General features: G+C 38.0%; 1 protein-coding gene across 2 annotated transcripts in view; it reads left to right on the forward strand.

Annotated features, from left to right (window-relative positions):
* The window catches only part of LOC112982169 (zinc finger RNA-binding protein), a 41067-nt gene extending 34752 nt beyond the window's left edge, over positions 1-6315 (forward strand). For both annotated transcript variants that reach the window (XM_026098354.2, XM_026098355.2), the window contains exons 18-20: positions 2974-3085; positions 3194-3291; positions 3936-6315. In XM_026098354.2, the coding sequence (XP_025954139.1) occupies positions 2974-3085; positions 3194-3291; positions 3936-4115 (390 nt within the window). In that variant the 3' untranslated portion in view covers positions 4116-6315. The remainder of the gene's footprint in view (positions 1-2973; positions 3086-3193; positions 3292-3935) is intronic.
* Positions 6316-14246: the final 7931 nt, after the last annotated feature.

The raw sequence follows: 14246 nt of genomic DNA on the forward strand, positions 1-14246 counted from the left end.
TGTCAGTGTAGGCTTTTTAGTTTTGGTAGGAAGAGCACTAACATTGCTAAGACAGTTTCAGTGGTTTTTACAAGTGTATTAGGCTTGCAGAGAATTTTATTAAGTTGTTTCTGATAATACTATTGATTGCTTCTGGAAAAAAATGTAGAACAGTTACACTTCTGGTTTCTAAATATTTAACATGTGTAACATACACTGCCGGTTTCTGTACTATATTTCCTGAAGGACTCAGTGTACTAAAAGGAAGGGAGAAATACATAAGTGCCTACTTCATTACCTTTGTGATTGTGAGTTTCCAAAGAAAAAATCCCAGCATTCTTTTAGAAAAGCATCCTTACAACTGCTGCAACATACAACAGCCTTTCAGGTGCTAGAGCATGGCTACAAGGCCCAAGAGAGAAATAAATGTCCCCGTAATGTGCCCGACTGCAGCAGAGAGAAGGACACAGTCTGTTTGATTTACTCCTGTACTTTCTTTGAATATGTCAGATGAATTAGTGGGGGCTGACTCAGCCTTGGTGTTCCTTTATTCCTTAGCATCAAATTGACCTTATTCATTGCAGAAGGCGGTGCTGAGAGTTACTACTTACCAACTTGACTTTCATCAGATCTTACATGTGAAAAACAAGAATTAAGTTTTAACTATTTAAAATAAAGTTTGTATATGGAAGGTCAAGGAGAAGAGTGTTGTTAGGCTTTTTGGACTTCTCTGCAGTAATTAATAGTTTGTAATAGACTGTGTATCACCCAAAGCCTCTAAGGAATACAGAATCACTCTTTATTCATATATAGTGTGTGTGTGCATATGAATCTTCTTTTCCATTCTGCTCCTTAGCGTAGTATGGATGTACTTTATTGACATGACAGATCTGCTGTTTTCTGAGAGAGAAACATGATTTTCTAGTTGCAAATCTGAGACTGACTGGACTGAAGGCAAATAGTGAATAGAACAGGAGTAAAACTCAGGGATACTCACCTGCAGTTGACTCATTCCTCCACAGTGTGTTGCCTTATATATGGAGTTTTTACTACTACCATTAACTTTGGCTGTATTTGCGAGTGTTCCACAAGTCTGATTACTAAGCTGCAAGTATATTGGAATGGACAGATCAGAAAATGATGAAAAATTTTAATATAATCAAGCACTGTGATTTGTTGACAGCATCTCTCAATACAACATCAAAGTCAGCAATATAGATTTTTCCAGTTCTGTTTGCCTAATTCTTTAGAGCATCCTTTCTGTAGTATCCTGATGACTTCTCTGCATGGTACCAGCCTCTGAAACAAAGAGCAGGACTCAGAGAGCCTAGGTTGCCACACATCGCAGACTGAGTATTTTCTAACTCTTTACCCTACTCACTGAGTGAAAGCCCTCTGGAAAATAAGAAGATATGTACTCAAATGCATGCTGTGTAAGGCATAATTTTCAAGAACTGGTGTATTTTACCAGATAACCATGTGGATGAAGAAAAAGGTGTGTCCTTTCCTGTTCCTCACATTACTTGCTCTAAGGCAGGCTCAGAAGGGAAGAGACATATGAAGCTGTGTATCAGGCCTAGCTGTGTCTAAATTCTCTCCAAAAGTGCCAAGTAGCAGCCTCCTTACATGCTTAAAAATAAAAAGTATTTAGAGGAATTTTGTCAAGTATCTATAAAGTATAAGGAGCTATTATTCAAGGTTGATTTTTTTAAAAACTTGAAATCCAGTCTTCCATGCACATAAACACCAGGGCATTGTAATTCACATCTTCCTAGGAGTAAGTTGTGGACTTTAATGTGTTGTATTAGGATCCAAAAGAAATAGATTTGAGTAAACACAAAAACAAGAGGCCCTTTCTTTTTGTGCTTTATTCAGCTTCATGCTTGAAAGTAACTAAATTACTTTTGTGAAACTCAAACATTTGATCCTGAGTGATAAAGTGGGAGTGTGGAAATGCCATGCTTGAAAATTAAAATTTGTCAGCTAAATGGACCTCAAATGGAAAGAAATGGGCATCCTTAATGAAAGATTGTAATTAGCACTGCCTATGATTACTTGCATGCATCAGAATGGGCTCTTAGAAAATAAAAGTAGCAAGCAACATTTGAAAAAATGTAAACATTGGAAAAAAAAAAAAAAAAGAACAAACCCCCCAAAAAACAGGGCAATTGTTTGAAAACGAAACTTACCAAGGAGATGATATCGAAACATCTATTTAATGCTGGAAAAGCTAAGGAAAACTATTCCTTACTATTACAAATATCGTTTACAGTTCTTTGAAAAAATCAGTAAGTATTTAGTAAAAATAAACAATGGAAATACTAAAAAATTGAATATTTAAAGTATAGTTAATCATTGAAACATTTTAATTAATAAGAAATGATATGTCAGTTTTAGAGAATCTGTTTATCAGCAAGGTTTTCTATGTGTGTTTTAACCTATAAGTATTGGTAGTATTAGCCTGTATCTGGGAAAAATTTGCAGTAAACTTGTCTTGCTGAGCTGAAGCACTATTAATTATTTAGATCGAACATTAAGAGATCACTAAATTTCCCATGCTTTGAATATCTGTATACTTGTGCAAAACATATTTCTGTGTAACATTCTGTTAATTTCATTGGATATATTATGTGCTGCTGTTTGTTCATGTGGCTGACAGATTCAGATGACCCACCATATTTCATGCTGTCTCACAATGCTGTCATGTTGTCAACCTGCATATATAGGCTACTACTGTATAGATATCTACAAAATGTTTTGACAACTTGTGATGAAAAGAGGCATATCAGTAACAGTACTCAGTGTTATTTGTGTACTAAATTTCTCTGTATTCACCTTTCTAAATTTTTTTTTCCATTTTAACTGAAGTTGTTCTATGATGTTTAATGTTCTTCAAATTCCTGTATCAAAAGTTTTGTATTAAACAACAGTAGCAGCTGCTTCTTGTTTTAATCAGGCTTTTAAAATAGATGGATTTTCTTGTTGTTGGTCTAGGCTATGGAGTTGCTTGTGGAAAAAGCAATCAGCAGCGCTACTGGACCACAGAGTCCTGGGGATGCACTGAGAAGAGTTTTTGAGTGTATATCTTCAGGAATCATCCTTAAAGGCAAGTTGCGTTCGTTTAGTACCTATATATTAAGGCTTAACTAATGTAAAATTTGTAATCTTGGTTAAAATAAGGTAGACGTGCTACTAATTAGCCTAACTATTGTAGGTGGTCCTGGCCTTCTGGACCCATGTGAGAAAGATCCTTATGATACGCTTGCTGTAATGACAGATCAACAACGAGAGGATATTACTTCAAGTGCACAGGTAAGGAAAATTTGTGAAGTAACTAAAATTGACAGCAGTTATTTTTAATAAAAAATGCGGCTCTATCGTGAACATGATTTTTCCCCTTTTCAGGAGGATGTAGTCCAGTCTTTCACATGATTGGTCTTAAATTAGGCAATGAAAATGTCACAGAAGAGGATGTAGAGTAATATTCTGTTTCACATTAAAATTAACATATTCCCCTGCCAAGGTTGGAGCAATGACCACTGCACTGCCATCTATACTGACCCATAAAGAGGCTCAGTAGTACATTATTATATTTAAAATTACATTATTTACATTACATTTAAGACGTTACCACCCCTAACTGTTCGCTTGATCCTTTTGCCAAAGGTTACTAAGATGCAGTAGTCAGTGGAATGTGACAGGTGATAAGCCTTGGCTGCTTCAGTGCAAGCCCAGCAGCTATAACCCATATACATCATTTTTAAACTAAGATGCTGGAGTTTTGTACGGAAGCAGTGACTGTATGACATGTACATTCTAGTGTGTTGAGTTTAAGGAGAGGTAGAGGGTGGATAACAAGACAGGTAAGGATGATATCATCTTATACCACTTATACAAAGTCCTTAGAATTAACATTTGTTTCTAATAGAAATATCTTCTCTCTACGTTTTTTCCAGTTTGCACTGAGACTCCTTGCATTCCGTCAAATACACAAAGTTTTAGGAATGGATCCATTACCACAGATGAATCAGCGCTTCAACATCCATAGCAATCGTAAAAGGAGAAGGGACAGTGATGGGGTTGATGGATTTGAAGCAGAGGGAAAAAAAGACAAAAAAGATTATGATAACTTCTAAAAATGTTTGCCATCAGTGCTAAGATTGAAGGTGATACAAGTCCATTTGTTGCCTTGCTTTTATTTCATTCATAATAATGTCTGTTTAAAACATCCAAAAACACCTGGGCAATTAGGTTTGGAAGAGAACAGCCTATCTCTTCTGTAAGGTTCTAAACATTTTAAAGGATGTGCTGTATCAGACAAATTATGGATGGAAAGACCACAAATGGAAACTCTGTCATTGGAAGAAAAAAAAAAGTTTGAGGTTTTTTCCCTCATTGCATTTTCTTTAAATGTGTTGCTAGCTTTAGTAACTTTTCTTCTTTTGTCTTTCTTTTTTTTTATTAACAAGTGCGTTGTCTTCTTATCTTGACTGTATTTAATGCAGCATTTGTGCTTTTGTTGCTATGTGTATTTTGACATTTTATTTAGAAGGATTTTTGTTTGCCTTTGACACTAGCTGTATGAGTTACTTTGTGTTAGATGGTATAAACTGTTCCCCTCCCGATTAATATTTTACAGAACTTTTTTTTGTAAAGTGAGACTGCAGGATTATGTTTTTTCTAAATGTGAAGGGGTTACAACATATAATTATCCTGCCATTTGAGTGCTCAGAATTAAATGTTTTGCCAATCTTGTGGCATTTGTCTCCTTAGTGTGATATAACGGTGTAATTAAGACAGATTTGTGTTAATCTAATCAAGTTTGCTGTTAGTTGTGCATTAGCAGTATAAAAGCTAATATATACAGTATGGTCTTGCAACAGTTTTAAAGCAGCTGCAAAATTGATCAAAGTTTGCATGATGTTTTTGTTTTTAATAGAAGGGCTTTTAAAACTATCATTTTAGGTTAAATGCGTAGATCTTTGTATGATTGACTTTGTGACATAGCAAGGCCAAAAAATAACTTTCTGAATTTCTTTTCTCGAGATACGAGCAGAAGCGGGCATTTCCCATTTAGACAAAGTCAGTCATTCTTTTCAGTCAACTTTGTCGATGTGATATTAATGCCTCTCAGCCCTTAAAATAAATGTTTGTCATATCAGTGCCTGTGAGGTTATTCCTTATAGCTATTCCTGTATAAAATTTCTGTGATTTTTTTCAATAATTCAAATTTTAAAAGTGAAGTATTACTGACAAAGTGAAGGTTATCAAAGAAAAAACCCAGAAAATTATTTCATGTGGCCATAGTGTATGCTTATGTCTCTTTCAAAAAGCTAAATATAGCAGTGGTGTAAGTAAAGTTACATCATACTGTTGATGTATGCTCTGGTACACAGATGTGATTTGTCACAGCACTACAGTGGAATACTCAAATAAAAACTAAGATTTATTAAATGACTAAAATCCATTATACACTGGAAACTGAAGTTTCACTCATTCTGTTCAATGTGTACTATGCGTTGTTGCAAACCCATAAAAACACACGGATTAACATAGACTAACATTCCTATAACTACTTTATCAATGGCTGTAGGAGAGTATCAGACATTACAAAAATTGTTTTTTCTGATACCATTTATTAAAAAACAACTTTTTTTCCAGTTCAAGGTCAAATTTGTCTTTGACCTTTTTAACAAATAACTGTTGGGTGATATTTTTGTTTTGCAACATTCATTGCTAACAGCATGGGCCTGTGGAATAGAAATACAATATTTTAGAAAATAGAGGAAATCTTAAAAATTTTAATACAGTATTCTTCGAACATCAGAATGCAATTTTTAAAAGGAATGGTTATTAGTGGTTAGTAAAGAAATGGAAAGCTTTCCCATTTTAGGAAAGTTTTCTTAAATAATTTCAGCATCAGAAGTACAGTAATTATCATGTGCTTTAAAATTACTTTAAAAAAACATTACACTAGTTTCTCTTGTCCAGCCTTGATGCTTAGCTTCCATGCATGCATTTGCTCATACTCTTTTTTTTTAAGAGGAAAATGTCTTGCTGTCATGGTATATAGTTAGCCATTACTATTTATTTTGAAAGCTACAGGTGCTATTCATGTGGCTAGTTCAACTCCATACCAAAGTTTCTTTCCTCATAAAGCATACTTGTCTATTCAGACACGTGACCCTAAACTTTAGGATTAAAAAGGTCAAAGATGTATTTTGGATTTCCTGTATTTTTGTTCTACTGGCTTCTATCTCTTAACCAGTCTCTGGATCTTTTGAAATATTGTATACTTAAAGTGATTCCACATTAAATATGAAGCTGTGACCATGATTTTTGCGCTGTGTGGTGAAGAGTGAATTTGCAGTTTCTTTCTGTTTTTCCTGCCCATTTTTATGGACTATTTTAACTAGGTAACTTCTGGCTTCTGTAAAGTTAAGAGTGGAAAAAGAAAATTTAAAAAAGGGTACAGAACTAGCTTTGACTTTAAATATTGCAAGGTGTGGAGGGCAAAACTAAGACTAGGTTGAAAAGAAATCATCATTTTAATATCCTCTGTTTTGATAATGCCAGCATCTCACATATAGGCATTTATTTACCTTTTTGATTTAACGACATCGTATGTGCTGAATCGCAAAATACTAGACACCATAGTCGTAATCTACAGAAGAGAAATGTACAGAGCAAGAATTTTCCCCTCGGTGCTGCCCTTGGAGGACCAGTCCCTGAGAGTGGGAGCTGTTCTGTTTTGAAGCTTCTTACTCAAACTTTGACTTGTCTGCCTAGTTCTTAAGTGTGCCATCTCTGTGTATATATAAACACATCCACGCTGTGATCTTAATTAGCAGTACAGTTTCACATAGGTCCTTGTATAGGGGCACTGCGAGGAGTGAAAGTGTCATTACCCAGTTATAAAATTGTATGTATTATATATGAATTGTTAATCTTACAGAAACTATCAAACATGATGGGTGCATTTGAGTTTTGTTCTGGTTTTGGACCTATTTCACATCTGAGAAGTAGTTTACTAGTGCTTAAAATCATTGTACCTAGCAACTTTGTGAGAGTTGGAATCAACCTTAAATATTCCTACTGCAATGTGTATGTATGCATATTTAACATCATTGTTGCTTGTTGAATATCAGTTGATGGTAATCCTGTTAAGCAATTCACACAATGCCCCATTCATTTCTTTATTAAATAATTATGACTTTGTTTGGACAACCCAAATGGATTTTATTCGCATAGCACTAATAGAAGAACTTATGAGGCACGATTTGTGATGTTTTTCCACTTACATTGTAGGTTTACAAAGTGCAGTAATAGATTCAACGAAAAGCTCTATTTTCCTTCTGTTTTTTTTCTCTGAAAGCTGTAAGCCAAAGAGCTTTTTAGCCAAAAAGGCTAGCAAATTAAATTTCTTCTGAGAGATTCTTCTATAAATCTTCTCAAGGGTGGTTTTTGTTCTTGTATTTTTTTTTTTTCCCAGCATGGTATTTCTCAGCCTTTTGAAATGAAACATGCTTCTGCCTCTGGGGGAGGGGGAAGACTCCAGGGAGTGTCATCTGTAGTGTTATCACAATGGCTTTCATTTACAGCCAAGTAAAAAATCAGACTCAATTCTGAAAATATCTGTTAATTTGTATTCTGCCATTTTGTTCCATTGTGCAAATGTGCATATACTATTCTCAGAAGTTTGCAGTTTGTTTTCTGATGTTTTGCAGTCTGCATTTTAAGAAACGCTGCCCTGATGTTACTCTGAAAGTGAGAAGTTCCTAACAGGGTGACATTCATTATGCTTGATGGGTACCTGACTGGCGGCTGTTGCTGATGGGTTTTATCCTGAACACTGCACACTTTCCCACTTGGCATACCTTTAATGCATCTGCATTAGCAGCATGTTTGAGAGTTTGTTAAGGATCTTATTCTTTATTTTCTTTAAAAGAAAAGTCATGCCTATTAATATTTATTTTGAAGCCAGTGATTCATTTATTGCAGGATAGCTTAAATCCTATCAGCTTTTCTGAGGTTCAGTATAGCTTAAATACTTCCAAATATTTTCTACATCAATCAAATTTCAAGTTAACATTCTAAATTCAAAAAAAACATGGAATAGCTTCTAAAAACTTTTATAGATTTTAAAGTTACGTATTTCTAGAAATCTAAGATTACAGGATGGAATAGCTGACCAAGAGAAAATGAATGTCATTCTCCAATAAAATCTTTGTTTATCATTAAAAAGGAGACAAAAAACTTCTTGTTTCTACATGATATTTCTAGTCAGCTTCAGCAAGAAGAATTCAAAGGAACTAGAATATGACTTGTATTTTAATATCTCAGCAATCAGAAATTTTGCTGCTTATAAAAAGTCCTTTTTTCTTTCCCTTTCTGCATGTTACATTATGTTTGTATCAGTTTATATACATATATGTATGTATATGGCTGGGTTGTCCTGGCCACAGATCTGTATTAGAGATTAACTTCAAGCATACATTCGGATTTGCCAGTAACTTGCTGCTTGTACAAATTAATGTTTTGCTACTAATGCAGTACTTTGAGCTGTATTGCAAACAATGCAGGTCAGAATAACATGGGAGAGAGTAAGGTGCCTAAGTACAGAGGTTTGATGCCATTTTACATGCTGTAGGGTATGTGCTGCTGCAAAAGGGGACAGATTTCTCAGAGGCCCAGCATCATCTTCCAGCCCCCTATGGATGCTTCAGCAGCTTTAAGTTCAGGTCATGTGAAGCTATGATCTGAGGTAGCAAGAGACAACAGCATTATTTGGGGTCCTGTGGTTGAACTCCATTTGTGACTGAGACCCTAATTTATGTTTCTATGCTTCTGGTGTCATCTGAATTGCACTTTGGACTCCAGGGACTATAATAAAGAGTTTAGACACCTACCTCACATATGGACACTTGGGGCTCAATTCAGTTGCTCACACATAGGTGCACACTGTATTTGCATTTCCACAAGTTATCCACTCCGGCCTGGCAGATTTGATACAGGCTCTATCAGAGATCCACAGCTTCTCAGAATGGCACCTAGAGGCCAAGCTAGATACCTTAAGGTATCTCAAGTGTAACCAACTTAGGCAAATGAGTAAAGCACTTGCACAGAGACACCCAAATACAGTATTTTATTCTGAATCCCATCACTAATTTCTAATTGATTTCTTTAGCTCAGTTATCAGTATATATTTTTGATTTGATTTTCCCAAATTTTCACTACATAGTAGTGTACTATAATCTTACATTTGCATTAAAAAGCTATTTCAATCATTTCCATGTTTTACTTCTAGTTTCTTTTGGCAGCCTTATTTCTCTGCTAGTCAAAGGAGTGTGCTTGCAGCAGTCGGAGAAGCTTGAGTAGCTAGGAGAAGTAGGGGCTGTCCTAACTTCTCCCAATAGTTTCAACAATTTCTTTTAGCATCTGTTTCATATAGTGATTTGCACCTGTCTGGGGTTTTCAGAATAAGACATGGGAGGAATTTACTTCATGTCTTTCCCCTCCAAACAATTTTAATAGCTTTTTATGTACAATGGTTTCCTTGGTCAGATTCTTTCCTTACTGCTAAAACAGTATAAGAAATCTCCTCTTTTTTCATTCCCAACTGTTTTGCTTCAGATAACATATCCTCTTTCAAGTTCAGGGTATTTTTGGTGCTTTCTTACAGAACCAAAGGCACACACAGGTGGGTAGGAAAATGTCTGTTCTTCCCAGTCTTTTTCCCTTTATTTGTCAATAATCTCAATAGTTGTATTTTCCCAGAGAAAAGAAGTAGTCTTTGGGTGAATTACAACTTTGAAAAGAAAGGGAAAAGAGTCTAAGGAAAACCATGTCAGAAGAACAGAAGTGGTTAGGTGGGTCCAACTGAAGAAATAAAATGAGGAAGGCTCTTCGTTAGAGAATTATGAATCAACACTAAATGAAAAATGGAAGAAAAGGTAAATCAAGCTGTAAAACATGGTAAAGCACAGTTGCAGTAGGCAACTACAGACTGCAAAAACTACGTAGTGCAGGAAAATAAAGAGGAAAGCCCCATTTCATGGGAGAGAGGACCTAACGCCGTATGTGATTTGCTACCAATGCAGCAGGACCCAGTGCAACATGTGGTTTGCTGCCCTTGCAGGAACTGCGCTTCTCCACAAAAGCATGGAAGAAAAAGAAAGTGCCAGGGGATTTAGGAGATGAAGGCTGAAATGGTCTAGGCCAGTCACACTGAGGAGCTAATAAGGAGACATGACATAAATTGTCATTGTGCAAATGTGCTGAGGGGAAAGGTGAAGGGAAAGATGGAGAGAAGGGACTGATGATTAATGCAACTCCCCTATTTAATGGACATGATTGTAGATCTAGCATTCATGCCTTGCCACATTGCACTTGAATAAATAGGGGAATATTGGAGAGTTCCTGAGCATTGTGTGTGATGATTGGAAATCAAAATGATGCACAGTCAAAATAAGTACACTCCTCTTATACAGCAGATAAACAGGCTCAGCTGGGCTGACATTTCACACGGGTTTTGTGTGCTTAGGACAGCAGAGCGCGCTGTGTCATTTGCAGCAACTTCCAGATGGAAAGGCTGAGTTAATTCTCACACTGCTGTGACAAGCACGAAGCAAAATGGTGGTTCAGCTACTTCAGAATCCCTCTCTATTGCCAAAGGATGTATCAAAAAAAAAAAAAAATCATGCAACAAAGTTGCCATGGCAGCAAAATCCAATACATAATTGCTGCTTGTGCAAAAAAGGAGAGCAGGAGTTAGAAACACCATTTAGTTGGAACAGTATCAGGACTATTTCTTGAATAAATTGGAAGTAAATAATTTAGGGGGTTAAGAAATAGAACATTTCAGAGTGGGAATAGGAAAAGGAAAAAGAGAGATTAAATTTGTCCAGAGTCACTGGGGGGCTGCAAAGAAGAGATGAGCCATGCGGGTTCTCCCCGGTAAAGATTCTTACTGCAGAAGGCAACCTGAGAAAGGGGTTAGAAAGGGAGACGACTCCCTGAGAAGATATGCGTTAGACAAGTATATCTTGCAAATCAGTTGGGAACAGGAGGAGAGAGACCTTTCAGATGTAATTCTTGTGTGAGTAGATGTGTGCATTTTTTTCATTCTTGCACCTATTTCTTTAGAAACTTTTTGCAGCTGTGCTGTGTGCTTCTGATGTTAAGGGTGATTTCAAGTGAACAGATTCAGAATAAGCATTCCTCATGTGGCTGTGGTAAATCATACACCAAGACTGTGGATGCTTTAACTAACATCCCCATTCCCCTGCACACTGTCCAGCATATCTGGAGGAATAAGCGTGTGCCAACTTACAAGCTGCATGGCCGATTCAGAGCTGCTATTACTGGAGTTGCTGAGGCAGAAGAGTTTCCCAAGGAGCAATGAAGCAAAGTGAGGGAAAACAGACCAAATACCAAGCACTTGGACTGAAGTCCACATGAGAAACAATTCCACAGCCCCTCTGCCGTTTTACGTATTCTCCCCGAGGAACAGTCTCACTGCAAATGTCACTCACATATCAGAGAAGAGCAGATTTAAAATACTTTATTTCCCTGGAAAAATGTTCTGGAGTTCTGGAAGTGCAGATGAGTTCTGGAATCCCTGAGACAAACGTTTCCAAATATCCGGCTGATATTCAAGCTTCAGTGTGAACAGCAGCATAAACATGTTTTAATTCTAGAAAGTTTGGTTAAGAAACTTTCCAAAGGCCCAGAGTTGAAAGCCACCACAATTCTGGAGAAAAATATTCTAGCAAATTGAAGACAGTTACCAACATGGGAAAATACACTGGTTTATCAGATTTCTTTTACAATTAGCTATTGTAAGGCACCCATGATCCTCTGAGTGAGGGAATGACCAAACGTACGAGAGAGTTGTTTATGGAAGTGTGAAAGTGATGCACTGTTTGCTGCTCCAAAGATTCATTTGTCTTAGTGAAATAGAGGTTTACCTTGCTTAGACAAAGGTCTTTTTGGAGCCAGGGACAAAAATGGAAAGAGTTGCAATCACTCACTAGACTCATCTTATGTTTTTGCTGAAGACCACATAGCTTTTCTTGAAGGGTGGCTTTTATGCCTATTTCTTAAGTGATACTGCACTGGAGTTTTTAGTTAAAGCAGCTGTACGGGAATTGGGGATGACAGCAGATTCATTTAGCTGGATGGGTTCTGTCAATACCCAAAATACATGATTAGTGAGTCACACCTGCATTTTTCAATGGGAAACCAAAGCCGAGTGTATGTCAAGAGCTTGGTAGGCAAATTAAAACAAACACATGTTTTATTTCAATCATGTGCTAGATACAATTTTCACTGCCGAAACAAAGAACAAAGGGGGCAGGACATTGCTAGCAGAAGTTTCAAGTCTCTATGTATATATTACCAAGAGAAGAGGCTACTGTCTAGGCCTAATAGTGCTGATGCAAGGTGAAGGGAAGGACCTGCACTGGAACCTGCCTGGCCCGTACTGTGTCACCTGGATGCTGCATGTGTCTTCCCGAGCTCCCTCCTCCTGGTGAGGGAGCCAGCAGAGAGAGTCCTACAAGGAGCAGCTATTTAGCTAGGTGGACCAGATTCTCAGCCTGGTGATGGATGATTGCAAATCTTCCCCAAGGACTTCCACCCGCATTATGTGTAGGGGTAACCTGGGCAGAAAGAATCTGGGCTGTCCAGCAGCTCCAGCAAGGACTCCTTGGCAGCTGCTTCCACCTGGTGCAGCACCTGGCATCTGAACTAGGAGCTTAATGTTGCTGTTTTCCTTCCTGGCATTAATTCCAGGACAGAAGAGTCAGTTCAAGGCCCTTGATGTCAGAAGGACCATATACCCATTCATCCTCCCTCTCCTTCCTTTCTAGCTCATTCTTCGTCACATGTCCCTCCAGATTGCAGGTTGAGGAGAACCGAGGGTTAGAGGCGAGCCCTGATTTAACTACATCTCACATCCAGCCACGGCACAGGCTTACTCCTGATAGGGACAGGCTTTGACTCATCCTTTGGGCACTGTCAAGAAGTCATCTCCAGGTCCATGCAGTTTGTATTCACAGCCTTTTGGAGTATGAAGAGGTACACCCCACATAACGAAGAAGTGTGTGAGTGTGTACATGCACATGTAATTGCGTTTGCTTTCAAGAGAACTCAGAAAAGGTGGGGAACTTCCCTAGGTCCTGTGTTTTTTGGTTTTGAGGCCCATGCTTCCTTGGTGATTAGTTATTAATTACTCACTTCCTCTTCCGCCCCTTACAGCTGAGAGAAGGAGGTGTTTCAGATACCAGCTGCAAGTTGCTTTCTTCCCTCAATTTTCACAGCTCTTGTAGCAGTTACTTTGTTTCCATTCACAAGTTTAAAACAGGCAATTCCCTCCGCTGTCTCTACCAGCACAGTAAACGCTGCTCCAGGATGTGTTCTTGTCAGTTAACGTCTCCATCCTACTCTTCGTTATGTTTTTGTTAATAGTCTCTATATAGTTTTCTGCTTGACCAAGATTTAAAATTTCCCAGTTTGCTCATTAGCTCTGGAAGGTGCCTGTGCGACAAAAGCGTCCTCCCGGTAATTCGGGACGGACAGACAATGGCCATTGTCTGCGTCGCTGCGGCCGAAGGAGCTGCCGTGGGTCGTCTGCTCGCCGGCCGTGCCGGAGCTCCCAGACGGTTTCACTGAAGCAGTAAGATGCATCTCTTCAGGGAGGAATCGGGCACATCCTGTCACAGGATACGGCTGAGTCACAGGATGGTGCAGGAGTCACGGCAGGAGGTTTCAGCTGAGGAGAGCTGGGTGCACGGCCTCTGTCCCGTCACCGGCGGGGGGGTTTCCAAGCTCCGCGTAGTGTTGCCCCTCGGATAGGAGCACAGGTCTCTCCCCAAAGAGATCAGGTTCTCCCAACAACAAACAGAAAACGTTACTGAAACATTAACATACACAATACAGCTGGTTAATAAAGAACAGGGCAACACAGATAAAACATAAACGATTCACATACAATGTCATTACACAATCTCTGACTATATACTCAGCAAACGAGAATGGAAATAAATGCTTGTGTTACAAAGCTCTAAATGTTGCCTTGAAGTTCACTGTGAAGGTGCCAGACTATAAAGGAAGAAATCTGAACCAAGTTTGGAAACCAACTTCCAAAGGATGCCTGAAAGTATCTGCAGATGAAAACGTGAATGCGAATCCAGTACTAAAAACACTGCCTTAGAGCCCTTTTTTCATCTGCTTCTTGCCTTTATAATATTGTATGTGGTATATAA

This window comes from Dromaius novaehollandiae, chromosome Z, assembly GCF_036370855.1.
Source record: "Dromaius novaehollandiae isolate bDroNov1 chromosome Z, bDroNov1.hap1, whole genome shotgun sequence".
Taxonomy (NCBI): domain Eukaryota; kingdom Metazoa; phylum Chordata; class Aves; order Casuariiformes; family Dromaiidae; genus Dromaius; species Dromaius novaehollandiae.